General features: G+C 45.2%; 1 protein-coding gene and 1 long non-coding RNA gene across 2 annotated transcripts; one reads left to right on the top strand and one right to left on the bottom strand.

Annotated features, from left to right (window-relative positions):
- Positions 1-1,698: 1,698 nt before the first annotated feature.
- On the bottom strand, positions 1,699-3,185 carry LOC118285044. The gene is made up of 3 exons (XR_004785018.2): positions 3,049-3,185; positions 1,941-2,019; positions 1,699-1,816 (listed from the first exon to the last, which is right to left on the bottom strand). It is a non-coding gene; the product is annotated as an uncharacterized LOC118285044 (long non-coding RNA).
- musk (muscle, skeletal, receptor tyrosine kinase) lies at positions 2,929-26,020 on the top strand. Its single transcript, XM_035608343.2, has 17 exons — positions 2,929-3,211; positions 7,648-7,774; positions 8,300-8,451; positions 8,629-8,756; positions 8,902-9,043; positions 9,180-9,304; positions 12,051-12,210; positions 12,873-12,879; positions 14,315-14,578; positions 14,692-14,885; positions 15,332-15,355; positions 15,485-15,573; positions 18,637-18,811; positions 19,969-20,155; positions 20,222-20,413; positions 21,761-21,909; positions 24,373-26,020. Exons 1-17 carry the CDS (start codon positions 3,130-3,132, stop codon positions 25,077-25,079), a joined length of 2,904 nt encoding a protein of 967 aa, XP_035464236.2. The 5' UTR covers positions 2,929-3,129; the 3' UTR covers positions 25,080-26,020.
- Positions 26,021-27,523: the final 1,503 nt, after the last annotated feature.

The following is a 27,523-nucleotide window of genomic DNA, read 5'->3' as shown; positions in this document are numbered from 1 at the left end:
TGTGTGTGCACATGCCTAGACAGACAGAGAGAGAGAGAGAGAGAGAGGTAGTAAAAAACCTTTGCAAGGAATCCCAATTGTTCCTGTAACTTAGACACGTAAAGAACAAATGATCAAATCTTCATCCATCACAGTGTACTGGAGAACAGACAGGATATAGCACGACCTGGCAGCTGATGGCTGCTGGTTCACATGGTAGAATAAAGAGGACAGTAATCCGGAAGAGCTGCCCGGCGACGGCCTGGACGCGCCCTGGTCATGAGCGACGTCTGATGAGGAAGCAACAAACTTAGCTACTCTTTTACATAGATTTTAATTCCTGCGCCTGTGAAAGGACATTTTGTGGGACTGTAGTGGACTGTCAAGCCTCCACAGCTGTTTCCCGTCCGGAGCGCCGCAGGGGGTCATACCCTTCCCCCCCCAAAGGTTTCAAAAGCCTCACATCAGCTTTCATTTTTCATGCAGATGACTCTCGGGTGTTTGTGTCTTCCCCAGCGACGTCGCGGAGCTGAGCAAACTAAACCACAGGTCTGTTACACCGATGTGAGTGACATCAGTTAGTCGAGGCTCCTGGTCTTTAAACTCCTCCTTTGGTTGTGGCCGCAGGATCGGACAACCAAAGGAACAAAATTCTATCTTTCTTCTGAAAAGCACTTGCGACAATCAAAGATGCGGTATGAGTGGGACGGGCTCCTTTATCTCTGACTCGATAATCCGTTATGAACCCGAGTGCAGCCTGATATCATCTGGTACATCTCTATCATTAATTCAACGTATAAAAGAGCGAGGGCCCCTTTGTGCTTTTTTGGTACTTTTGACTCATTTTTGAAATATAAAGTTGTTCTATTATTTCATGTTTTTCATTTTCAAATTTGTAGTATTGTAGAAATGTTGCTGATGTTTATCACATGACACCGATTGTCTGCTTCGCTCTTTTGTGTATATTTCCTAGCAGGAATGGTTATTCAGACAGCAGCTCAACAGGAACCCCCCGGGCATCGGTTTCTCGGCTCAAACAGAGAACATGATCAAAGACATTCTGCAATTGCTCTTCACTTCGTGATAATACAATGTCCCAGCTATGTAATCTTTAAAGCAGGGCACACTGAGTGTGTGTGTGTGTGTGTGTGTGTGTGTATAGGGGTAAGGTCAGCAGGCGGGCGAGGGTCTGTTACTGGCGAGCAGGGACACGAGGCAAATGGACGAAATGGAAGAGGCAACAAGTAGGCGGTCCAAAAACATTAAACATTTAAGTAAATTGAGGTCATCCAAAAAAAAAAAGAAGAAGCTGGCAAGCAACAGCTGTAACAGCACAACGGACAAACTGGAAGTGAGCAAGGGAACGCAAACAGCTCTTTCTATTTGGGAGCTAATGAGCTAATGAGGACGAGGTGAGGGGGTTTGTGGGGTTACTTCAGGGCAGGTGAGCATGTGTGTGGAATGACTAAACACCGAGTGAATGTCGAACTCTTACGAAACAGTCCTGGCCCGCCTCTGTGGGAATAGATGACAGAAATATTGATTGCAAACAGACGGGTGGAGCAATTTAGCTGCAAACGCATGTGCGAAACAGCAGGTCCTAATCCCAATCAGGGAAAAATAAAATGTATATATAAATATATTTTTAGTCCATTAAATAGATAAAATATCATATAAAAATGAAATACTCCCAACATTTTTCAGTTTCTTTTAGTGTCATGATTCGTCATGAGGAGCAGTTCACTCCTGAGCCAGGAGAGGGAGGCAGAGTATCAGTACAAAGAGTCATCCAGACTCATGTTGCTGACTCAGTGATCATTGGCACAGGAAGGAGACACTGTAAAAAAATATATATTTTGTCTGGATTTGGTTCTTTAAGTGTGTCTGGGATACTTCAGGGGTGCATTGCATTAATAAAAAAAAAATTGAAATCATAAAAAAAAAGAAGAGAAAACGCTTACTTTTTTGCCTGGCAAGTGATCCTGCAGGACAGTGTCACCTGGTGGACACACAAGGAACAGCACACTGGAGCTGGGGCTGCTTTAGGAGTACAGTAAGAATATGTAAATTAAGTTTTATGAGAAGCTCGAGAGAGATGTTTGTCTGGGGGTTAGATGTACAATTGTAAAAAAAAAAAATAGAGATATAGAAGTTATTGCAAATAGCCCATTACTGTAAATGAACCCTGTGGTTGTTAAAGATGAATTCTGTGCAAAAACACTATAATCTGCTAACTTTGTCGCATATGGCAAAAAAAGAACAATCATCAACGATGGCAACATCGCCGTCACAACGCTATTGCTCAAGAGCACGAAAACTAAAGTTGAAATTTTGCTGAGGCAACAGTTTCACCTCATTTCAAAACAACAACACCAAAAACGACATATCTAGGTGACAGTGTCCCCTCAGGAACAATGTGGCTGCTCATCCGTCTCGGCTGGGGGACAATGGTCGCCTCCGTCGAAAGCGGAACGGATGAAGGGGCGAACGATGCGAAATGCCATTCCTTTCCAAAAATAGAAACAGGACATACAGGCGAGCGGGCAACAGGTGGGACACAAAGGCTGCTGCCTCCTGGAGACTGTGTGTGTGTGTGTGTGTGTGTGTGTGTGTGAACACTTGTTAAGTATATGCCTGTCGGTGGTTACACTTGCGAGCAGAAATGTATGATTAGTGCACATGTACTGTTATAAGAATAGTATTTTTGCATTATATATAAAGGGATTCCTGCTATGTCAGCTTTTTCATTTTTGGTTTCTCATCTGACTCGAAATAAAAAGTTGAATCTGTCTTCGAAGTTCCACGAAACAAACAGCAGGCCCCACGGTGTTGTTTGTTGACTGTGCGGATATGTCTCCAGCGCCGGAGCCTCTGGAGCTTAGAGAGTATCGCCACAGAACCTGAGTGCATGTACATGGGGACAGCCAGCAGCTGCCACTGTCCATCACACTGTTATCACACACACACACACACACACACACACACACAGAGCACAGAGCACAGAGCTCATGGCCGTCGCTGGCTGAGGCACACGCAGACGCAACACAGTCGAAGGCACACAATCCTCACCTGACATGGGAATCTAGCCACCGGCACAGACTGTGTAGCAGCCAGGGAGTTGTGTCCGTGCGGAATCGTGCGAGCGGCAGAATGAAGACTGCGGAACCCATTTCTGTCACAGAGCTCACCCTTCTGCTGGTCGTGGTCGCCTCGAGCTACGGGTTACAGAGAGGTAAGTCGACTCGAGTTAACAGAAGTAGGTACGCAGACAAAAAGGGATGCCTTTTGCATGCAGTCTCTTTTTTTTTTTTTGGCATGTAGACATATAGAATCCGTGTTTGATAAAATAAAAAAAATCAGAAAATAAAAAAGATACAGGCTTTTTTTGTACGATCTTCCCTCTGACCGTGTGCATGTGTGAGTAAATATGAGGGGCTCAAAAAATGATACTTCAACACAGTCAACAATTGTTAGGTGAGGGAAAAAATACATATCATGGAGATAGATAGATAGATAGATAGATAGATAAGCAATACACCAACAATAAAAGTCACTTAAGAGAACTACTAAGAGCAGGGGGTCATGTATAAATAAATAAACAGAAATTCTTTATACAACGCGCATCCTTTATCATCCGTGTTCTACCTTGTGTGAAGAGTTTCTGAAAAGAAAAGACATGTTCAGTACTGAGGTCACCTGTTTTCACTACATCCTGCAGGGAAACGGAGAAAGTGTTTATTGGCCTAGGGTCAGGGAGGGGCAACGTTGATGATAGGGAGGGCCACAAAAAATGTTATCCTCACTACCAGAGGGGCCAGATTGTGACCGTGCACCAGTGGGATACTGTAACCCCACCGCCCGAGGCAGTGTAAATGTGACTATGATCTATATCCTTCCTACACCCTGGCATATCCTCCCTGCAGGCTGTTGTCAAGGCGGTCAGGGGTCCAGCGATTCCACACCTGTGCTGCTCTATTGACCATAAGACAGGATAGTAATATCAATTAACAGCACTTTGAGGCTTCGACCGACGTTAAGGGCCGTCATTATGTCCAGAAAGGAGGAAAAATAGACTTCAAATTCATCATTAGAGACTTTTGGAGTGTAGAATATTCAACCGAGGCTCCGGGACCGGGACATGCGAGATGGGTACCGTATCAAATGCTGGCACAATATCACAGGCACATGGGCAGGCCTGCAGAGCAGATCGCAGACATACAATACATGTTTTATGAGCAGAGATATACTGTACATGACGGGCTCAGGGAGACAGGTGGTGTGGATGGAGTGTATATTATAACCCTGATGAGCTGGGAGGGATTTTGGCACCTGACCTGTGCTTTGCGTCACTGATAACCAGGAACAAATGTGGATGGTGTGTTCTTTTTTTCTCATCACATCTAACTAATGGCATCCTGTGTAAAAGAGTTGGGCTCAAATGTCAAAGGAAGGTGGTAGGTATACAGGCAGACTCAGCAGACATGTCGACTCCTTAAGGCTGAAGGTTTATTCACAGTTCTCTCCTTTACAAGTGTAACTTAGTCAAAATCGAAGAACATGAATCTGAAAGTAAACTCACGAAACCTCAAACAAACACGGCCTCACCTTGTTCTTTTTTCCTCGAGAAGCCAGACATGCTACTGAATATATAGCGTGTTCAATTAACACCGACACGCCTTCAGCCCACATTGGTATTTACTGAGGGATGGAACACACAGTGAGCGTAACACCCGGAAATATAAAGGATCATTTCGCTCCTTTCCCGAAGCTCATTACATTCCTAAATCAACATATGAAAGGTTCGCATCGCAACATATTTTACTAACAATCGATCAAACTATCAAACTTAACATTTCGACTAAAAAAGAAACCCCCCACCAGTTGGTTTAACCCGTGATGTCAGCGATGACATCACCAGCACCATAAAAAAAATACAGGAAATTCTGGGAGGAGCCTCTCTCAAACAAAACATCTGCACGGTGGCTCTGAACAAAGGAACAAACAATTAAACAATTTCCAAACCTGCAACTTAATAAAGATAACTGAAAGCAACATGGCTGTGTGTTTGCTTTAACTTACATATGCTTTGATGTGAACTGTAACATAATGCTAACACAAACAACCCCGGGATAGTGAAGCAAAGTTTCCTTAGCAATGCTAAATTATAGCAACACAACACACATTTCTATTACTGCCTTCAGGTTTTATGGTTTCATGGTTCACATCCAGGCTCCACCCACATAGTTAATACATATGTTTCCATAATGTTAAATTAAATAACCTCTTAAAAAACTTTATCTGCAAATGAATATAAAAAAATTGGAAAGTATATTATATCATCATTATTGATATTAATTAGTTTGTTCTGGTGAACTTAGCTCACTTTTATTAGCTTTTTTAACATCATCTTTTTTAAAATGAAAAACTATTACAATGCATTGAGATCAATATTAATCTGTCACATATTAAAAAATGTATATAGGCCAATTGCTTGAATGTCACAGGTTTTTTGAATGAGACAACTTTTTAAGTTTTAAACTTTCATACTTTGAAAATTAATATTTTGTTATGATTATTGCATGACAGTCATGGTGAAAAATGTGTTCTACAAGAAACATGTGCCTTTAGAAAGAGCGTGGGAGATTAAAGATTTTGTTTTAATGCTGCGCAGCACGTGTTAACTGAACCATGCAGTATAAACAATGGACGACTCCTTTGCTGATATCCGATCCCCCGAAGTTTCACGAAAACAATGCTATTTTTGTGTTTGTCCTTGTTTGACTGTGCTGAAAGTCAAAAAACTGTGTATTCGATCTCCATGATAGCGTCACAGAGAGAGAGACAGAGACAGAACATTGTTTACAATTGAGTCACAGCATAGAAAAAAAAAACTAACTCAAACCAACAGATCCAAAGATTGTTGTGAGTTGCAGGATTTAAAGAAGGATCCCTCTTTTCTGGGAAAATAAAATGGTCGACAGAGAAACCGGAGATAAAAAAGAACATCAAATGTAATCAAACGGAGTTGGGTAACTTGAACATTGTTGGCTACAGTATCTGCGGATTTCACAAGGACAAATATCAACTACTCACATAGTGAGTACAATTAAGCAAGTACACGTTGCCATCTCCATCCTGTACATCGATCGACCACGTTATATTCCTATGTTCTTTGAATTAAGTAATAAAAGAATACATCCTCTGAAGGCTACGCTAACATGCTCGTAATGACATCGCTAACAAGCCAATGCTAAACAGCCACTGTGTTTGGCAGGTGCGCCATCTCTGTTCAGCCTGCTAGCAGGCTAACTTTTGCCAATTAGCCGAGGCGGCTAGGGATGTCAGTAGTTTTTAACGGTGCTAGCGTGGGTAAAAATACAATTTTGGACAATTAAATAATAAAAATGGTGTCCCAGTGTTTGGGGTAAAGTTTTAACCCCGTGTTAGTGTTTCAGTCAAACGGTAGCATTGACCGTGGGTTGAGCGACGCTGCTTTTCCGGTTCTATTACCGTGAAATCGTAGTTTCACAAGAGACAAAACAAGCTCAGTGTCCCTCAAAGCCTGATCTTCTCCCTTTAACCTCATCATCCTCTTTACTTTTGCATTCATTCCACCTCCCCTCCTCTGTTCTTTGTATTCTCCTCTCTTTTCTGCTTTGCCTCGTCCTCCTCTCAGAGTTCATTCAAAGTTCAAATCAACCCTGATGTCTCTGATCCGAGTCCACAAACCACACGGAGCTGTCTTCCGACACATGCTCTTCTTGTTTGGACTCCCCTCTCATTCTCTCCTACTTAATATGTTGTCAAAATGTAAGACTACCTCCTTCATTTAGTCGCTTTCATTTTCACTCGTGTCTCGCCTGTCTGAAAATCATCTCTCGGCTCATTTTTCCCCTTAGTGACGCTCAACAAAGGTTAAAATAAATATTGTTCGCGTCTCCGCTCTGGATTCACCTGGTTTATAATAACAGGTGGTTGTATAATTTGGACGGTCGGTTTACACCGAACTGGTAATTTGCCCTCTTTCCTTCTAACAAAGACCATCTGTTGGAATCAGATCTGGAACAGTGCGTGTCCTTGAACCCTGAATTAAAATATTGTCCTTGCTTCAACTTCTGCTTGACTTGAAAAAATTAAAGCTACACCAAAACTTCACATTGAGTTCAATGATCTACTGTTTGTCAACCTCTGTCATACTGTCGTCCCTCTAATTCATTTATTTTCCTCTTTCTCCAGACATTATAAATGCTTGACTCGGGTCAAAACTGTAAAAAATACCCTCATCATCAGTCAACAGAAACAGATGACTCGGTCTAAAATAGGAATGCGGAGAATGTCAAGTTATGCGGCAGAAACGATTCAGCTGTTTTGGATTATAGAGAAACAACATGCTCGTTTTTCCACCCCGACAAAAAGCATATTGCTTTTTGTTGGTTTACCTGGATTATACTTTGCAGATCTTTTAGGTGCTGAAGAACAGTGTTTTCGCTTAATGGCACATTCAATAAAAAAAAGTAAAATGTCAGGTGTTCTGTCTGGTGGTGGGTTTTCATATACAATACGATTTCATGTTTTGTTCCAAATACCAACCTTTCCAAAAAAAAGCTGACGGATTTCTCGATTTGTAATCTAAGCATTCATGTTTTCTTTCATGTTCACTGCCTACAGCCCCTCGTATCATCACCTCATTGGAGACAGTGGATGTACTGCTGGATCACAACGCCACCTTCATCTGTGAAGTGGAGTCACGTCCACCTGCTGACATCACCTGGACCAAGAACAACCAACCCATCATGTAAGTTAACAAAATATCAAGTATGAGTATGTAAGTCTGTACTCTTACAAGTAAATTGATGAATACGCCTTTGAATATTGTTCATTTTGGCTACATATCTGCTCCTTGCCACCCAGGTATGCCACATTGTGCAAATACATTTGTTGAGTCCTGTGTTGATGAGGTTTGACTGCCAGTAGGTGGCACAAGTCGCCTCACCCATGATATGCTTGCTGCTTGTCTAACTTGAAAAATGGTCAACCTGCTGAAAGAAAAGTAATATAATATTCATAATTACCAGCAGGCTCCAGGGAGGATCTGACAGCCACTGGTAATCTGTACATGACATATATGAAATATGTGTTTTTCTACATGCGGTTCACACGGGACATTTGCATTCCTATGTGACCTAACCCTTACCCCAACCCCTAACCCTAACCATTGCCTCCTTACCCCTTTATCGCAAAAATGTTCATTTAAAGACAATTAAAAAGATTGGTTTCTTCTGTTTACAATGGCACTGCTTCCCTTGTCCTCCCCCGCCAGGTACTATGACCCCCGGTACGGCACCAGGGAGCAGGGACAGATGCTGGTCATTCCTCATGTGAGAGAATCAGACAACGGCGAGTACTGCTGCGTTGCCAACAACGGCATCGGAGAGCCGGCCAAGAGCTGTGGAGCGCTGCAGCTCAAGATGAGTACGTCTGTTTTCCTCCAGCGTTTGTATGGTCCGAGGAGGTCCAGTCCAGATTTTCTGAACGAATGTGCAGATGTTACAAATTCAAACAAGAACACACCAAACGCTCGGTAGCAGCGAGACCAACGGGTTAAAACCACTGCGTCTTGTCTCTTATGGTGTCTCGTCTCTACATCAGAGCCGCAGATCAAACGCCACCCCACCAATCTGACCCTTCTGGTGGAATCCAAAGCGGTGTTGCCCTGTGTGACACTCGGCAACCCCAAACCGGATGTCACCTGGCTCAAAGACGACGAGCTCATCAAGGTTGGCCCCCTTTGCTTCAAGATTCCTCTTGACACGATCAAGCTTTTGACCGATTTAGCCTTTCAAATAATCCTCTGGTCTGTTCTCAGAACAAAAATAAAAAGGAGAATGGCACTTTTGACGATCTGTCTCTCGCCTCCCTCAGATCACTGACCGTGTCACCGTCCTCGACTACGGTGCGTTGAAGATTCACAACATACAGAAGGAGGACGCGGGCCAGTACCGCTGCGTGGCCCGGAACAGCTTCGGCCTGGCCTTTTCGAAGCCCGTCACTATAGAAGTGCAGGGTGTGTGTTTTGATGTCGTTTCCATTTTCTATGCTTTGTTGTGAAAAATGGCATGTTATCTTTTTGATTGCGGCGTAACCATACATACAGTGTGTCTTTACCCTTGTGTCTGTGTGTGGTTTGTGTTTGTATTTAGCTCCGGCACGAATCCTGCGGGTTCCGAAAGAGAAGAGAGTAGCGTACGGCAGCCAGATTTCCCTCGACTGTAACGCCACGGGGAACCCGATACCCACCATCACCTGGCTGGAAAATGGGAATACTGTAAGTTTTTCTAGTTCCTTTAATTGAAGATAATGCTGGTATTTTTTTCTGTCGAAGAATCAAGGGAGCTGTATGCATGCATCTTGGTGCTTCGGCACCTCTGACACAGCATTCACGGCTCTCTAAAAGTTATGTTTGAGCAGATCCTCATCAATCCGTCCATCCATCCATTATCTATCCAGTTATCCATCTATGTCTGGCCAAGATTCCCATGAATGCCCGTGATCTTATCTCGTTCAGGGTGGTTGAGTTTGGCTCAAATATCAGTCGGCACAGCCAAGGTTCTGAGAAGTTTAATCACGTAGCAGGCATTGTGACACATTGTCGGCTCTTGAGCCTGACATGATGGCAAGGCCGTGACAATGATAGAGTTGATAGCGAGGGCAAGCAAGCCGGCATTTAAGTCTGATTAAATTGTCACGCGTATTTTAGTTTTTTGTATCTTTACATACGGATCTGAGATTAAATTATTACTGCTCTAAAGATCACCCGGGAATTTAACCGCAGATGGACGAACCACTCTGCCTCCTGGATACACCGGTGGTGGTGTTGTTCGTGTACCGCGCTTGTAGTCATGTGCATAACAAGCAAGTGCAAACAGGAAAACCTGGACGCTAGGATGCAGTACACTGGACCACACACACACACACACACACACACACACACATCAGACCCCAACATAACCCCACATCGCTCTTCATCCCTTGCTCTCACGTCTGTCACTCGCGCATGCGCGGTGATCAGCCGTGGGATCAGTGGATATAAACAGCAGAGGAATTCCCATTAAAGCGACAGGGGATTGGAGAGATTGCCTTCCATTTAGCCCATGATACACGGTTATTATCAGTATTATCATATTATAATTGATTAATTTATTTGGTAAGCGTGTGATGATGCTGTCGTCAGAGAGTCGACTCGTGAGTGTTAAAGACCCCGGCTCGATGTTCAGACTGCCGGGCCATGTAAGGCGGTCCAACCGGGACAGAGTCAGTACAGGACCGTACGCAGAGATCATAAACAGGCCGATGAATTTAAGAGATATGAAAGCACTTGCTGACGAGTATTGTAAACAAACTGCATGATTCAGATGCAGGAGGCCAAATGTCCAGATGTTGTAAATCGTGTTTTACATGTGCTGGTTTGCTTTAAATCACCGTTGCTGCTGTGGCCACATACAGTGTTTTTTTATGGGACAGCAGCAGAAAAGATTACTCATGAAACATACAACTTCCAAACAGCCTTTTTTATCATTTCCTTTATGTATTTGAGAAAAAAGTGTGAGAAACTTCCTGTAAAATATTCTCAAAGAGATGTTAAGAGTAATTGTCTATTTAGACTTTAATTTGGCAAAATAAAAATAAAATAAAAAGTACATTTTGTGGTGGCTGAATCATGGAGATTGCGTACAGGACCCAACGTAAGAATGTTGAGCAGGACACGTTTTTATTTTTTCATGTGTGCTATTTACAGGCAGACATACCTCAAATCATGTCTGGGTATTTAATAGTCTTTGGTGCTAACTACAACATGATTGCAGGCCCATGATGCTTGTTAATGCTATATGTGCGTGTGCGTGTGCGTGTGCGTGTGCGTGTGCGTGTGTGTGTGTGTGTGTGTGTGTGTGCGCGCGCTGATTAATACAGTAAAATGACTGTGGGAGCTGCTTTTCTGGCAGCTTGTTGTGGTCATTAAACTCAGCAGGGCGGCGTATCGAGATCATCTTAAAAACAGATGGTACCAGACACAACTTCCAATATAGACACGGTTACTCATCAGCACCTCGACCCCCACACACACACACACACACACACACACATTACAGACTCTCACATATATTTCATGTGCGTACTGTATGTTACGCAACCGTGTATATAAAGGAACTATAAACAACCATCACATTTCATCTGTCCGTCTGCGTGGTGTGAATTCATGTGTGAAAACGCTTTTTGCAATGATGACTGGTGTATCTGGCGTTGAGTCCGCGCACGCGCGTAATTTCCATCAGCTCAACCCCCGAGAGACTATGACCAGTTTACACACGATGACGTTTTCAGACAAAAAAATGAAATGATTTCACGATTGGAAGTGTTGGACAAGAGATTTTTTTTCCCATTTGTATAATGGGTTGAACTTATTCTACCGTTAAAAAAAGTAAAGAAAACTGTTTTCACACACTCCAGTGTCTCTGATGATTTATTGTTTTCAATTATTCCATCTGTGCCTCTGTGAAGCACTCGTTCTGTCTTTCAAATGAATTTAAATGTAAACACCATGTCAACGTAATGTCGTCAATGTCTTATTTTTTAATGCATCCCCGGGTCTTTGTAAATCATTTTGAATTCCCTTTTGCCTGAGCGGTGTTATAAATAAACTCGCCCTGCGTCCAGCTGTAGCGCGGAGCTTCTTTTTCTTATTTTATTTTAACAGTTGATGGAAAAGACAGACAAAGTTTACAACTAGCCGGAGAGCACGGCGGAGTGTTTAGCAGCAAAGGGGCCATATAGTTTCTGGATTTATGTTGAACGTTCCCGCGTGAGAGCTGGATGTCCGAAGAGCCAACGGTTTCCCCAACGCGTCCGCTGTATCATCCTGACAAGCCAATAATGAGCCCGGTGCGGGAGATGCTGAACCCCGTGTGGTGTCCTTCCCACAAGTTGCACAACAACACACAAAAAAAGGAGAATATCTCAAGAGAACTTTACGTCAAATGTCTCCTTTCATGTGACACGTCTTTCTGTTTTCTCAGATTTCGGGCGCGTCGGTCGAAGAGACCCTGGCGGGAGAGGTGATTCTGTCCGTTCTCAAGGTGACGGTGAACAAGCCGGCTCTGTACACCTGTCTGGCCTCGAACCGACACAGCGCCGGGGCCAACACCGCCAAGGCAACCGCCAGAGTCACGGTGGAAGGTACGGACATGCCCTGAGGCCAAAAGGCCCTTATATTGTATCGTGTGTGTGTGTGTGTGTGTGTGCGTGCGTGCGTGCGTGCGTGCGTGCGTGTGTGTGTGTGTGCGTGTGCGTGCGTGCGTGCGTGCGTGCGTGTGTGTGTGTGTGTGTGTGCGTGCGTGCGTGCGTGCGTGCGTGCGTGTGCGTGCGTGCGTGCGTGCGTGTGTGTGTGTGTGTGTGTGTGTGTGCGTGTGTGTGTGTGTCTCTCTCTCTCGCTGTTGTCTCTTCTTCGTCATGTGTTATCATAGCTGCCAGTTATATTGGCGGCGTTTTGTGTGGCCTCAGCTGTTTGGTGTCTCCCCCATTTGGCTGATACCTTCCAAGCCCATACCCATCCACTCACCCCGTGACCACTGTCGCCCCTAAAACAAACACACACACACACACACACAAATCTCTTCCTCCCCCGGCCACACACACACACACACACACACACACACACACACACTGTCCCCTCCACCTGGTCGTCCTCCGGTCTCCTCAGAGCCAGCGATGAGTCGGTGAGAGGAGCACCATGGTTGGTCTTCCCTCCCGACCGAGACTGACTTGTATCTGTCTGCCTCATCTCCTCCTGCTCGTGCTCCTGCGGCCGACGTCCTCCGGATACTGCCACTTCCCCGTAGAGTGGAGGTAAGAGAACTTCACCTGAGCTCCACAGCCGCAAAGTTCACTTTTTGTGCGTCCTGGCAAATATTTCCGTCCAGTTTCATGGAGAGATGTTTCAGCCCCGAGTGAACCAGCGTGGATCTGAACAATTGCACAGCACATTGCCTGTCAGTAGATTTCCCACAGGCGTCCTCACTGTATTTGAAAGCGCCGGCGTGGTCCTCTGGGTCCGCTGAAGACAGACGTGCGTTTTTTTTTTCAAGCTGCGTCAGTAAAAACCTGTCATGCCAAGAGGGAAGAGCCGTTCTCTCAGTCGCCCAAGTGGTGTGTGTCGAATTTGAACTTTGCAGAACCGCGGCACAAAGGCCCCCTGCATCACCACATCTGGACTATGGAGAGAGTGACAGAGAGAGAGAGAGAGGAAGAGAGAAACACAGGCAGACGGAGAGAGAAAAAGGGCAGGAAAAAAGAAAAAGGGCAAAAGAAAATGTCGGGGTGCGTGACGAGAGTGTGTGAGGTGAAAAAAATGAAGAAGAAGATAGTGGTCGCACACGCAAAAGGTTTTACTGGCAAGAATTGCCAACTCATGACCACATCTGGACCATATATTTATTCTACAACGGAGAGAGCGAAGGAAGAAAGAGAGAGAGAGTAAAGAGAAGGAGGACATGGTCGGATGATGGGGCGATAGATTTACAGGTTAGCTGGAGGTCTGATGGTTCGACGTGTACTCGTGCCGAAGCACCGAACTCCCCGAGAGGGGCGACATCTGGAGACACACAGGCAGAGGAGGGGGGGGGGTAACGGATCCGAGGACCTTAGATGTGAGGCAGCAGTGTGGATCATGTCCAGGCTGGAAGGCGAACAGATGTAAGAGCTGGAGAAAGAAAGAAAAAAAAAACCAAGCTGGCAAACAGACAGGCGAGCAGGAACACGTGGGAGTGAATAACGCGGACGGGCAGGTTTATGTACCGTGCACGACTGACCCGGGATATCGAGAGGCAGCAGCTATAGGGCCGGCTCAAAGGCAGACAGGATGTAATTTCATAGCAACCGTCGGCAGCTTGCTCGGCGATCGACATCTGGCCGGCGTTAAGGACGATATTTCACCATTTCTTTAGTATTTCTTTTTTAGACGCGCACCCATTGCTCCAGGAATCTGGGGTCTGTTTTTATTCCTTGCTGTTTTTTAGTCCTCTGCTGTCATAGATTATGCAAAAAAAAAAACCCAAATACAACATGTATCAATCCACCAAGTCGACCTCGTGCATGACTTGGTGCGGTTTGTGGACTCAAAATCGTTGATGCTCAGGAGAGGAGAATCTCTCTGCGAGCCTAGAAAAAGACAGCAAATATCCCCAAAGTATAACATTAAAGAGCCCCTCATCACAATTTCACAAATCACATTCTCGTAGTCCAGAGTCTGGACATCAATTTGCTTTTCCCTTTCCCGACACAGACTGTACAAGGGTGTTGCGGGCTACTGCAGCACCTACCGCGGAGACGCGTGCCGCGCCGTCCTGCGCGGCGACTCGCTGGTCTTCTTCAACTCCTCCCTGTCGGACCCCGAGGACATGCAGGAGTACCTGGTCCAGAGCTGGTCGGCGGAGCTGGGGGGCCTCGGCGCGCCGTGCGGCCCCGCGCTGCGCCCGCTGCTCTGCCACGCCTCCTTCCCCGACTGCAACCCGTCGGGGCTGGGACCCGCTCCCAAACCTGTCTGCAGGTACGCGAAGCGTCCTGCGGTCTCCCCCCCCCGGAACAGATGAGTCACTGCATGGACGGATTGGATGTGGATTTTTTACTTGGAACGTTTTTTTCTCCCGCTGTATAAAACAGGGAATACTGCCTGGCAGTGAAGGAGCTGTACTGCCATAAGGAGTGGTCGGCGCTCGAGAGGAGCGCTTCATTCCACCCCGGGCTCTTCAGCTCTGTCATCGGGTACCACGCTCCCAGTTCACTGCTGCCCAAATGTCAGGCCTTACCGAGTCTTCGCACGGACCCGGACGCTTGCACACACGTCCCCTTCGTAGGTGAGACATCCCCCTACTGGCTTCGATAAAGAAGAAGCGTAGTGTCTTACATGCTTTTATGTTTTCTTGGTAGGAGAACCAGTTTCTTTTCATACATAGGACATCTCATTTGCCAAAAGCCATTCAATAACTTTTGCATTTTTTATTTAATTTTATTTCTTTAGTACAGTTTGCCCGACTTGCTAATGCTGCACTTCAGAAACTACAAGATTTGGCAAAGTAGTTAGTTATTAGCTGAGGGTAAAATAAAAAGCCTGGACTGCTCCACCGCGAGTAGAGGATACGTGACGATGAAGTCATGAAGAGTTTGGTGTAAAGTAAAGAATGAGTAAAGGAAAGCATATTGGTTAAACAAAAAAGTAAAATTACCTTCTTACTTTACTTATTAATAGATGTCCATCTTGATATTCAAGGTTTTTAAATCTGTGCGTTCTCTACATTTACAGACTTAAAGATAGATCACATCACAAGTAAGTATGAAACACATTTGTCTCCCGGTCATCGTTGCTAATTTCAGACAGCAGCAGATGGATCATTTGTCAAATATTAATCGATAAACATCCCTTCTACTGTATATCCATTGTGTTTGGCGTGAGCAGCAACTTGTTACAACGACAGAGGCCGATTCTACCAAGGCGGCACCAACGTGACGAGGTCCGGGGTACCGTGTCAACCGTGGAGCCAACAGGTAAAGTGTGTGTGTGTGTGTGTGTGTGTGTGTGTGTGTGTGTGTGTGTGTGAGTTCCTGAGGCCACAATGTCGCGTCGCTTCACAAGTGTATAACGCAGTTCAAATATGCAGCGTAGCAACCGCTGTGTTAATGGAGCGCCACGGAGGGGAAAGAGACACAGAGGAACTTTTTGAACGGTGTTGGTGAAATTCCTCGTCGCAGATGGCGAGGCGGCCAACACAAGCCGGCGTTGAGGAAGTGTGACTGATGTGTTGTGTGTGGATGTTGGGTTTTATAGGTTCTGCCGAAGTCTCTTCAGAAACAGAAAAACACACAAAAGTGCTTACAAGTGCATAAACAAGCACGCACACACACACACACACACACACACCCTGTGGCCCAAAAGCCCCTTTATGTTTTTATGGATTCGAGTGAGAGGGTCTGTTAGGGTGAACTGTTTCTACTCTCCTGTGCAGTGTGTGTGTGTGTGTGTGTGTGTGTGTGTGTGTGTCTGTGTGTTTGCCAGGTCAGCAGAGAGGGAGGGGCTCGTCGTGTCACATCCTGCCTCTGGAAGCAATTAGCTTTCACACGCATATGCAGCAAATGCTCCATCACCAACACACACACACATGCACTTTAACACATTGCAGTTGCTCCAACACACACACACACACACACACAAACACGTACCGTAAGACGGAGTTGAAGGAACTTTCTCCAGTGTGATTCTTCTTGATTATTAGTGCACATTAGATCGCACGACGTCGATGAATTAACGAATAGAGGCCTGAATCGCTAACATACAAACGTTCATACACATGCAATCACACAAACAGACCGGGTCTGTTTCCCCCTCACAGGGAGAATTACAGTATGAGCTTATCGAGTCCGTGTCTCCTTCAACAAACATCGTCTTTATGGAATTGGAATTAGGCGAGGATAAGTCATGTGTAAAAAAAAAAAAAATCTTGGTGTCGTACAAACAACTTCCTCATTGTGAGTGCTAACAAACTTTTAAATCATTTTGAGTGTGTTAATGTAATTTTAACACGTATTTAAGTGCCACGGACAACAAATTCCAAAAACCGCTCTCCCTGGGATTTCTAGAGATTATCTGGAAAAGCTGACCACATGTTCCAAATCTAAACGGCTACTTTCTTGCATGACAAAAACATTTTTAAAAAAAAAACATAATTGCATAAGCAAAATACCAGAAGTATAAAGTTTCTATTTATCCAAATTGAGCCTCATCACTCCCCCTAGTGTCCGGGAGCACCTCTATTGGTACGTGCTTTTTGTATTTGTTGCACGTCTGTATTCGGGGTGCGATTCCCTAAATGTTTGTGATGTCACTTCAGCCTCTCAGCACTTACGTCACGTACTGCATGTAGCCGTCAGGTGCATATTCAGGAACCCTTTACACGAGGAGTCACCTTCAACCTTCAGGCAAAGACAGGATGTTCAGGGATTGGAATGATAGAAATGAGTGAATAAGACTGCTTATGACTGTATCTGTCTGAAATGAATCACAAAAAATAAGAGTTTCAAGGTATGCACTTGCAAATTGTACGCTGTATGCTCCGTGCAAGAATGGAAACCGTGACCGGGGGATTAAGCAAACTGTTGTCAGTTGCAGCTCCATGATGAAAATGCGTTGTCCGCATTAAAGTCAGGGTTCAAAGTTATTAGAGAAAATGAGTTCCAGTGGTATCAGGATGTGAGAACGTAGCCTTGTTCTGCTTCCAGGAAAAAAGGTTAAAGTTGTGTGATTATTATGATGTTCTGGCCAAACATAAGTCCAAAAGGCCGGTTTGTTAAACACGACGGGATTATTTCTGATGATTACCAGGACCAAATCCTTAATTTCCTCTTGTAAGTATGATAATGGGGCGATCGGGATAAAGTTCTCCCAGAAGGCAACGAGAAGCTGATTGCAACATTTTGGAATCAAAAGCCCCCCCCCCCCAAAAAAAAATAAATATATATATTAAATACTACTCCTATTAAAAAAATACGCACATATTTTTTAGCTCATATTATTCAATGCCTGCAGCTTCTGGAAAGTTTTATGAGCGTTTGGTGTTTTTCAATGATATTGTTCTCAGCTGTAAATCAAGAGCAGCCTTCGTTTCCCCCCCCCGGTGCAGCGACCTCTTGTGGTCATTAGAAACAAGGTCATTCCTCCTCGGCTGAGGCAAAGGTGGCACGACAATGTGACAATGACGTTGTTATGGTCATGTGAAACATCTGCAGGCAGGAATTTTGGTTAGCAGGGCTGCGTTTGATGGACTTTGGGCAATGGGACACTCGAGTTCCACCCGGCTTATTTTGGAAAACGGTCGCTGTTTGGGTTCGAGCAGTTGTTCTTTTGATCACATTCCTGGCGACCCTGAGGGGGTCGGGCTGTTTCAGCATCGTGTGCCGAACCCAAGGCTTTTTTAGCTCATAACTTCCCATCCCCTTGGGGATAGGTTGGACCGATTGCTCTTGTGATGACTCAAGCTCATTGCACATGAAGACACCAGATGTTCCGTATTTGAGTTGGATCTTGGAGGTTTGCAGAAACAACCGTGTAACAGCCATAATGTTCCTCATTATAGAACCTTTTACAACTTATGGTTATTACTTTATTACTAAGAAATTATTCTGAAAGCCATCTTAGGTTTATTTTTTCTGATTTGATAAGAAAAAACTTGCTCCATTCAAATCCAGAAAGGCAAGAAATTTATTGATCAGACTTTGCTGATGCCTCAAGTCAAAGTCTTGTCTCCTCTTTACCCTCCCTCCAGAAGATAGGGGTCAGCAACAGTACAGATGATGGGTTTTTTTACGCTAAAAACACCCCTGGACACATGAAGCTGGCTCCCAGATGTACTCAGCAGGTTTGGAGGTAGAAAAGAAGCAACGTCAAACTTCCTGACAGGCCATAAAACTGAAAGGGCCTCCTTTTCCAAAATGCAGTAACTCTTAACGCGTACTTTCTGACAAGACAAGGTCAACAAAAAACCTCTCTCCTTATTGATCCTCTTCTTGTTTTTTCTCTCCGTCGTACCGTTGTCGTCCTCGTCTTGTCCTGTGTAGGTTCCCCACCAGCACCGCCTGTCTGTGGACGTCATCCCCGAGTTGAGGAACGCGGACAACCACTGTCGGAACCCGGGAGGAATCAGCGACAAGCCCTGGTGTTACACGGCCAATCCCAACGTACGCTGGGAGTACTGCGCCGTGCTGCATTGTGGGGAGGCGCGCACAGTGCCAGGTACGGCCTTCTGCTATCCTTCACCTCGTACACCTGTGAACAAGGAAAGAGCTAGCACTATGAGCTAGCAGCTAGCATGTCGGCCGTATTGAAGTACCCACGAGAGTCAAGGTATCTTAACATGTTTTGACCTGGAAAAATACCAAATTCCGGTGGTTTTACCAGGAAAATGCAAGTTTAGTTTGCCACCGAATGCTTCCTTTTGCTGTATTCGATGTCTAATTCCGGTTTATTACAGCATAGATCTTGTTTTTGTAGTTTTGGCCTTTCCCCATAGGCAATAACAATAACATCGTAGCCAGCAACTCTATTGCTGAGATCAGGAAAAAGGGCAAAATCTATTACATAGGGTGTTTCCCCAATCCGCTGGTCAAGTACGCTTATTTTACATCCAAATGAACAATAGATATACATAAAATCCATATCATACATGAAATCATTTATTAATACCGCTTATCCTACCAGAGTTACTCCAGATCAGCCCTACACCCACATGTAAATAAGCCCACCCAGGTATTCACTAATATACAACTGTAATGTTATCCTCCACTTGGCGCTCACCTCTCGATCTCGGCTCTGCCGCTCAGGGGAAAACTGCTTTTAACGTTGGCACACTGAACCTCTTATGGTGTCGATATTACAGTGCATCTGGCAATGTCAGCAATTCTGTCTGGAAAAACAGCGAACACGGTTTGCCAGGGGGCGTTTTGAGTTCTGGCATTGGGCTGGTTTTGCCACGCAGACATGGCAACCCTGATCTCCTAGCAGAGAATTGTGAGCGAGGAGTGCTCGCTGGCTTTCGAGAGGAAAGAAAGGGCAAACTTTTAGAAGAGCTTCACGTACCAAATCAGCCGTCCCCTGGGTGCCAAGTCGCTTGCGTCGTTTTTTCCAGCCCAGTTTAGATCATTTGGGTTATTCTTACAAAGCTTTATAAGTCGTTGTCATAAGGAAGTGCGCATGGTTTCATCTTACCTGGGTTCGTAAAACCTTGGATGCTGGCAGGGCGGCAATGTCTCAAAATCCCCACACCTTCGCCAATCAACCAACCCTGTACTCCCCAGAAAATAAAGGCCAAAGCTCCCAAAAAAAAGACCAAAGTAAGTTTTTTTTCATGTATGATCAAGATATTGTTGACTGTTGACCTCTGTGTTCGTCAGCGATGAAGCCAGAGCCCGCGGGGCCCCGTCAGACCTCCCGTCCCCCTCCCACGGCGTCCGTGTCGTCTCCGGCCTACTCCATGTCCGTCATCGTCATCGCCCTGACCGCGATCGCAGCGGCCGTCTTCCTCGTCATCGGCATCCTCGCCTGCCGCAGACAGAGGAAGCAGTGGAGGAGCCGAAAGAGGTAGAAGAAAGACGACATTGCAGGTTTCCTCATCCAACCTTTCTAATCCTTTCTTTGGGTCCACAGGGCGATGGAGACCCCGACGATGAGCGCTCTCCCGTCTGAGCTCCTGCTGGACCGACTTCACCCCAACCCCATGTACCAGAGGGTTCCCCTGCTGCTGAACTCGAAGCTGCTGGCCCTCGAGTACCCGCGGAACAATATCCAATACGTTCGCGACATCGGAGAGGGGGCCTTCGGTCGGGTTTTCCAAGCCAGGTGAGCGAGCGAGGGGGGGGAATGAAGCAGGGGGCAAAGGGTGAGGAGAGAATGAATAGAGCGGCCAAACAAGGCCGCCGGTCATTCTGAGAACTGCTGCGTCATTCACAAAGTCACAGGGAGAGCTGCTACCGGTGTCACTTACACACCGAGCCCGTTCACGGCAACACACAGATGTCTCAGACTAATCTCTATGATAAGACTAGATACCATGAATGGGTCATATTGTAGCTGGATTCACAAAAGGGGATGAATCTCTTTTGCAGAATGTCTTTAAAATATATATTTTTGGCTTGAAAGGCGGCTGTAGGAAGTTCAAAGTTTTTCTTCTTCATGCTTTAAGACAGAAGTTTCACTATTGCAGAATAATGACATCAACGTCATCAAACCTTGAGAGACGATATTAGTGTTTATCTCCTCCAGCCCCTCTCACCGTTGTTATGACCCTGATCTTTGGACGGTAACTGACGCCAACGGAAAAAAAACACACCCGTAAAGAAGGGCAAGGTTGATTTATGTTTTTAAAAACTGATTTTCAGTGGAGTAGAGCTTTAAAGATCATTTCACAGCAGATTTGTGAGCAACAACATCGGATTTTTAGGACTGTGCAGAATTCCCTGTCGTGTCCACAGTGTACCATACACCGGACTGCAACCAGCCACAAGGCAGCAGGCGCTCATCAACTCCGACCTTCTGTCCACGATGTGACGCCGGAGCCGATGCCAGTACAGTATGTGGGGCGCAGCAGATGCGACAGAGTGCAGTCAGAGCAGCACAGTGCTATAATAGCTTGTGGTATTTTAACAGTAGCACCGGTGGTGTGCGGCCGACCAGGTCTGTGAAATGTCCTTCTGTCCAGCTGGTAATCCCCCAGTGAAAAGTGGAATGGTGCTGCATACTGACACCCCTGGGAACATAACACACGTGTACACACACACACACAAACACACACACACACACATTTGTACAATATTATACATGCTGCTCCTGTAGGGAGTGAGGACTGGACAACATGTCTTCACTTTTCATTTTGAAATGAGAGTCAAAAAAAAAAGTCAAATTCGGCGTTTTACTGAGACGATGCACAAACACAAACACAAACACACTCATATCTGCGTTACCTGACCAGTAAAGGGCAACGGGTGTCTGTGTCGCACACATGCACATAGACTCAGGAGGAAATAAATGACTTCTTCCCCTCACACAGACGCAATGACACATTCCAGACACACGCCGAAAGACGATACAGCAACACTAAAAAAAGTGTGCAGAATTTCCCCACTTGCATATTTACACTCCTTCCATTTTGCTCCACGGACTCGAGCGCCTATTTCCCGTTTGTTGCAGGGCACCAGGCCTGCTGCCCGTGGAGCCGTTCACGATGGTGGCCGTGAAGATGCTGAAGGAGGAGGCGTCGGCCGACATGCAGAACGACTTCCAGAGGGAGGCGGCGCTCATGGCGCAGTTTGACCATCCCAACATCGTGCGGCTCCTAGGTCAGTGTGCCCGCTGGATTTTAACATCGCCAACATGTTTGATTGTGTCCCGTTGGATAATTGCATCCTCTCAATCTTCAGCAACTTGTACTACTTTAGCAACAAACAGCCAAGGGCATGAACAGTTAATTCCACCGACACTGATGCACTACATCAAAACACGATGATCTAAGTGACGTATATTCTCATCTAGTGTCATGTGTGTTTTCTGAATTTCATTTCCCTTTTTTTCATCCACATATATAATAAGCCACAGGGCAATTCAGCAAAACCAATAAAAAAAAAATCAACCAGGATGCTTTTAAGAGAGTAATTCTCCTCAGATCTTTGTTCCGCTGCCGCGTCCATAAATCCCACCACAGATCCAGTCAGGGACTGTTTACAATTAAATACATGCTGCCTGACAACTAATGTGCCCTTTGTCGGCCTGATTCAAACAAATGTCCCCCTATTAAACTCTATCTACGTTCATTCAGCCCGTCTAATCTAATCCAAACAGCTCGCGTCCAGATATATTTCCAGGAAGACGTTCGGAGATACAACACACTCGAGCGCGGGTAAACAAATCCACCGCTCACTGGCCGTGGGGCTGGAAGGAGAAGTTTGTTTACTTTGGTTCCAATTTTTTACAAATACAGTAGATGAGATATATATATATATATATATATATATATATATTTGTTAAAATGAACAGTCACCAGTCAGTGAATCACCAAAGTCTCAGAGTTACTTAACCTCTGATTACCCGCCGGACTAATAATACCCTGCAAATCATGAGTCAAAATATATATGTATATATATGCATCATCTATAAGCATGCATTTGTTAAAATTAAGGGAACCATATATCTGCGTGTCATGACTTTGGGCCCTCCGTGTTCAAATTTAGCGACGGAGTCAAACATTACTACTGTTGAATTACAGCCCCTGTTCTTTCACCCCCACCCCGACCCTGCACACACACACACACACACACACACACACACACACACCCTCTGAACCCGGTAATCAGAGGTTGTTTCTCTGACAAGCTGTCGCACTCTGACTGTGACACACAGGACGTGAACCGACTGAGCATGAACTCCGAGCTTCCTCCTTTCGCCGTGTTTCCATGTTGTTGTTGCAGCAGCTCTTGTGCTGGAACATGACAGTTTGAAAAATATTGTTAAAAAACCAAACATTACAGTGTTACCAAATGTGAACTGCTGTTGGTTTAACGTCTACGGTACCACAACAAGGGGCCGATGGATTTATTTGTTCCAGCTGCTCGTAGAAGCTAACGATATTTACACAAACCGAACGCGTTGCATCACTTCGTACACGTGTCCCCAAAATTCAGCCTGACATATTTTGGTGTTCTGGGGAACTCTGGGATTACCACCAGAAGTGAAAAATAGACTCCTGTTGGCGTTTGGGTTGACTTTTGAGACCTTTGAGAGCCGACTGGGCTACATACAGAACCAGGGCGGCTGACCGAGGTTCCAATTCACGGTTCACACGTAAAAAAAAACAAAAAACGACAATGCAATCAATCAAAACTCGTGATCGTGGCCAACGTGACTCAGAACATTTCAATGCAGCGGCCGCAGAAAGAGCTCCGGTCATGTGCCGCAAAAAACACAGACGAGGAGGAACTGAAACTACTGTCTGGCTCCGGTGGCGTATTTCTGTCCTCGTTGGCAACTCTGGCGATTTTTTTGTTATAATATTTTCCACAGAGCTGAAAAGAAGAAAAGAAAAAGAGTCACGTGTCACGCCTGCGAATGCCAGGTTACACGAATGGGACGTCCAGGACTCGAGCTGCCTGGTCCGTCGGGCCTCTGCACAGTCCTGACATTGTGCGCTCTTGATTCCTCTCGAGCGGCGCACAGTGCGAGAAAAGGGGGGGGGAAAATCATTTGCAGGAATTCATAAACAAACAGGCAGACAGACAACTGCTGTTTTGCGGAGGCCAATTATATAAGGAGGGAATAAAGTCGAATGAATTGGGTGAATGTAAGTATTGGCAGAGCCAAGAAACAGATGATCAAATTGATATTTAAGAATGTATATATTGTATCAAAACACTTTTTTTCCTTCCCCACATCAAGAATACAAGCTGTGGAAGATGTTTCGCTGTGAAATAAAAAGAGACCTTTTTTTTCGGTTCCAGTAGTCACAACGCGGGATTCAGAAGACATCTTTATTGCCCCATCTTTTAAAAAAAGAAAGTTCACGTCACACTGATGTAATGATGATGTAAGACTGTGTGTCTTACATCAGCTCGAGAGTTTATTTATGAGCAGATGGTTTCGTCTGTGTTTATGGCCCGGCTGAATATATATTTACCTTTCACGGTGAATGAACTCATTATATCATCTGCTGTGGGAGAGCAAATGTACACTTGAGTCAGCAGTGAGTTTTTGCGTTTGTGTGTCTAACTCGTAGATCATAAAATCTATTGTCTGTAATCGCTCCCCACCAGGTGTGTGCGCAGTGGGCAAACCCATGTGCCTGATGTTCGAGTACATGGCCCACGGCGACCTCAACGAGTTCCTGCGCCGCCGCTCCCAAGCCCAGTCGGTGCACACGCTGAGCTGCGGCAGCCTGTCGGCGCCCAGCTCCGCGTCCTCCGAGGCGGACGGCGCGGCGCCCCTCTCCCGCGCCGAGCTGCTCTCCGTTTCCAAGCAGATCGCGGCGGGCATGGCCTACCTGTCGGAGCGCAAGTTCGTCCACCGCGACCTCGCCACGCGCAACTGCCTGGTGAGGGAGGAGTTGGCGGTGAAGATCGCCGACTTCGGCCTCTCCCGGAACATCTACTCGGCCGACTACTACAAGGCCAACGAGAACGACGCCATCCCCATTCGCTGGATGCCGCCGGAGTCCATCTTCTACAACCGCTACACCAGCGAGTCGGACGTGTGGGCCTACGGCGTGGTGCTGTGGGAGATCTTCTCCCACGGCATGCAGCCGTACTACGGCATGGGCCACGAGGAGGTCATCTACTACGTGCGGGACGGCCACATCCTCTCCTGTCCCGAGAACTGTCCCCTGGAGCTGTACAACCTGATGAGGCTCTGCTGGAGCACGCACCCGTCGGACAGGCCCAGCTTCAGCAGCATACATCGGATACTGGAGCGGATGCATCAGAGCGCGCTGCGCGCGGACGCCGCGCCCGAGGCCGACTGCTAACCTGGGAGACATCTTTTACAAAAGCACGTCTTGTCCCCCTGGGCGCGAAAAACACTTTGTCATTTAGTGCCTGAAATTACACTTTATTAAATACACTTGAGCTGAGCAAACACTGAATATTCTGGCTGCCAAGTGACGTCAAGTCTTTTTTCCTTTGCCCATTTCTTTTCCCATCGGGAGACACAAAGTGGTAAACTCATGGAACCTTTCAGTAATTCTTTTATTTCAGGACCATGATTCCTGACCATTTACCAACACATACCGATCAGAAGAATCCGCCTGACCCCAGAGCGTTAACCTTTGCAGACCTGAAGCCACTACGCATGCAGATACACCCCTTAAAGCCCCAGTGTGTAATTTTCTGGCGGCATCTGGTGGAAAAGTTGCAAACCGCCACCAACTGAGCAACCGACAGGGGACACTTTATGGAGGCGCACCGATGATTCCATTTCTGGTTTCCGGCAGCGACTGAAAATTCAGCCGTATTCAACGCGACGTGGCAAACATGGCGACTCACACGGAGGTGGGGTCCACCTCATGTTACTATATTTAACTCGTTCAAAGTCGACGAAAACAACTCTGTTCTTTGTTGCAGGTGATTATACGTATATGAACACATAGTTATGGCCAATATATACACTTTCTGTGAATAAGTCCTTCTAAATATTGTAGCTTTAACCTTTTTTTTTTTTTTAACCAATGCTTCATCCATAGCATGTGCAATTTTTTTTCTTTATTTCTCTTCTTCTTACAGAAGAAGTACAATTAAATGTTTGCCTGTTATAGTCGCCTCAAATTCCTCTAGCGGCACACAATCACTTTAAACCACTGCTGTTGATTGTTTTACAGAAAAGTTGCTATTCCAGTTTTGGGCATTCTTGATATATTTTATACATGTGTGTGTGTATATTGATATATATATATATATATATATATATATATATATATATATATATATATATATATATATATATATATATATATATATATATATATACTTTCTTTTTTTTCATTATATTGTTGTTGTTGTTGTTGTTGATCTTTTTTCTTAATTTCACAGAGTTCAGTGTCAGACAATTTAAGCAAGCACAGAATTCTTTTGACTAGCGCTATCAGTGAAACACAGACACATATGCTTATAAAAATTAATCTCTCTTTCAGATCAGACTTTGTTCTGTGGTCAAAAGTAGTTTTTGTTTTTCTTTTAATAAGTTTTGTGAATTAATTTCATTAAGAAATGTATGTCAAATGACTAAACTGGTCATGTTGCCTTTCAGTTGAGTACCATGTTTGTTGTTTGTTTGGTATTTGTTAACATTACATACATGACACACCACCAGTACTTCCTATAAATTATGATATTTCTTTGTACCGCTTGCAAATAAACATAGTTATTTTGAAAATACTTGTCTTGCAGATCTGGGAGAGAATTACAGTAGCTTGAGGAGCGGATGAGCCGGATGATGTGGATGCATAAACGTACAACATTCACAACATTAAACATTCAGATTCATCCGATGAAGACTTGAAGAGTTAATTTGAAAAAAAAAAACAAATCCAATATCCTGTGCACAATGCTGACAATTGGGTGGATCTAAGAGGAGTTTCTAAAATAAATGTTTGTGCCTAAATGTGCTCGGTAAAGTATATGGCAATCTGTCACAAACAGTACATTACATAATCTTGTATATATATATATATATATATATATATCACTTGAAAACCATCAGCTGGGCATCAATATCCATACCACATGATTTATTTATCCACTGACATACCGACCATTATTCCCATCCTCAGCCCTTTGGTTGCATTTTCCCCGCCTTCACTCCAGCCGTGCTCCCGACAAGTGACTGGCCGCACTTCATAAAAATAAAATAATATAAGTGGGAGGCGGTGGCTCCACCTAGGCTGCTGTGTCCGGTGCGGCTTCACGGCACGAGTGTGGAACAGCAGTAAAACTGAAAAACCCACATCCACAAACATGCCCACAGCAAATGACCCCAGAGGGCCGGTTTGAACCGAGCAGCGCGCCGGAGACTGAACAGGGACATTTAAACTGAACATCACAGAGAGAATCCGCTATAGTTCCAACCATCGGATATTTTGGTTGCTGTCAGTTCTAAAGACAGAACTGAGTTGAAGAGCGACTGTACATTTTGTACGTCTCTCTGTCTCTCTGGCCGTCATCTGTCACTGTTCCCTTTATGTTTAATTACCAGCCTCAGTTTATACATGTTCCATGACAGGGCCTTACTGTGCAACCCCCCCCCCACCGCCACCATGTGCCACCATGTGGAAGCTGCAGTGTTGTTACTCACCACAAGAGGGACCGGAGGGTGAACATGCTGCAGAGGAAGAGGGTCATCGTCACACTTTTTTGTGGTAAATTACAAACAACATTGACGTATTTGTGATGTCTCCTCGTTTTTACCATCAGAAAC

The sequence above is a fragment of the Scophthalmus maximus genome, chromosome 20 (genome assembly GCF_022379125.1).
Source record: "Scophthalmus maximus strain ysfricsl-2021 chromosome 20, ASM2237912v1, whole genome shotgun sequence".
Classification (NCBI taxonomy): domain Eukaryota; kingdom Metazoa; phylum Chordata; class Actinopteri; order Pleuronectiformes; family Scophthalmidae; genus Scophthalmus; species Scophthalmus maximus.
Note: the sequence above shows the minus strand (reverse complement) of the source record. Positions and strands in the feature narration are given on the sequence as shown.

Bases quoted from the DNA above. Each gene is read 5' to 3' on its own strand.
- musk (XM_035608343.2), top strand. From the start codon at position 3,130: ATGAAGACTGCGGAACCCATTTCTGTCACAGAGCTCACCCTTCTGCTG. The intron at 18,812-19,968 runs GTACGGCCTTCT...TGTGTTCGTCAG, and splicing joins GGAGGCGCGCACAGTGCCAG to CGATGAAGCCAGAGCCCGCG. The intron at 20,156-20,221 runs GTAGAAGAAAGA...TTGGGTCCACAG, and splicing joins CAGTGGAGGAGCCGAAAGAG to GGCGATGGAGACCCCGACGA.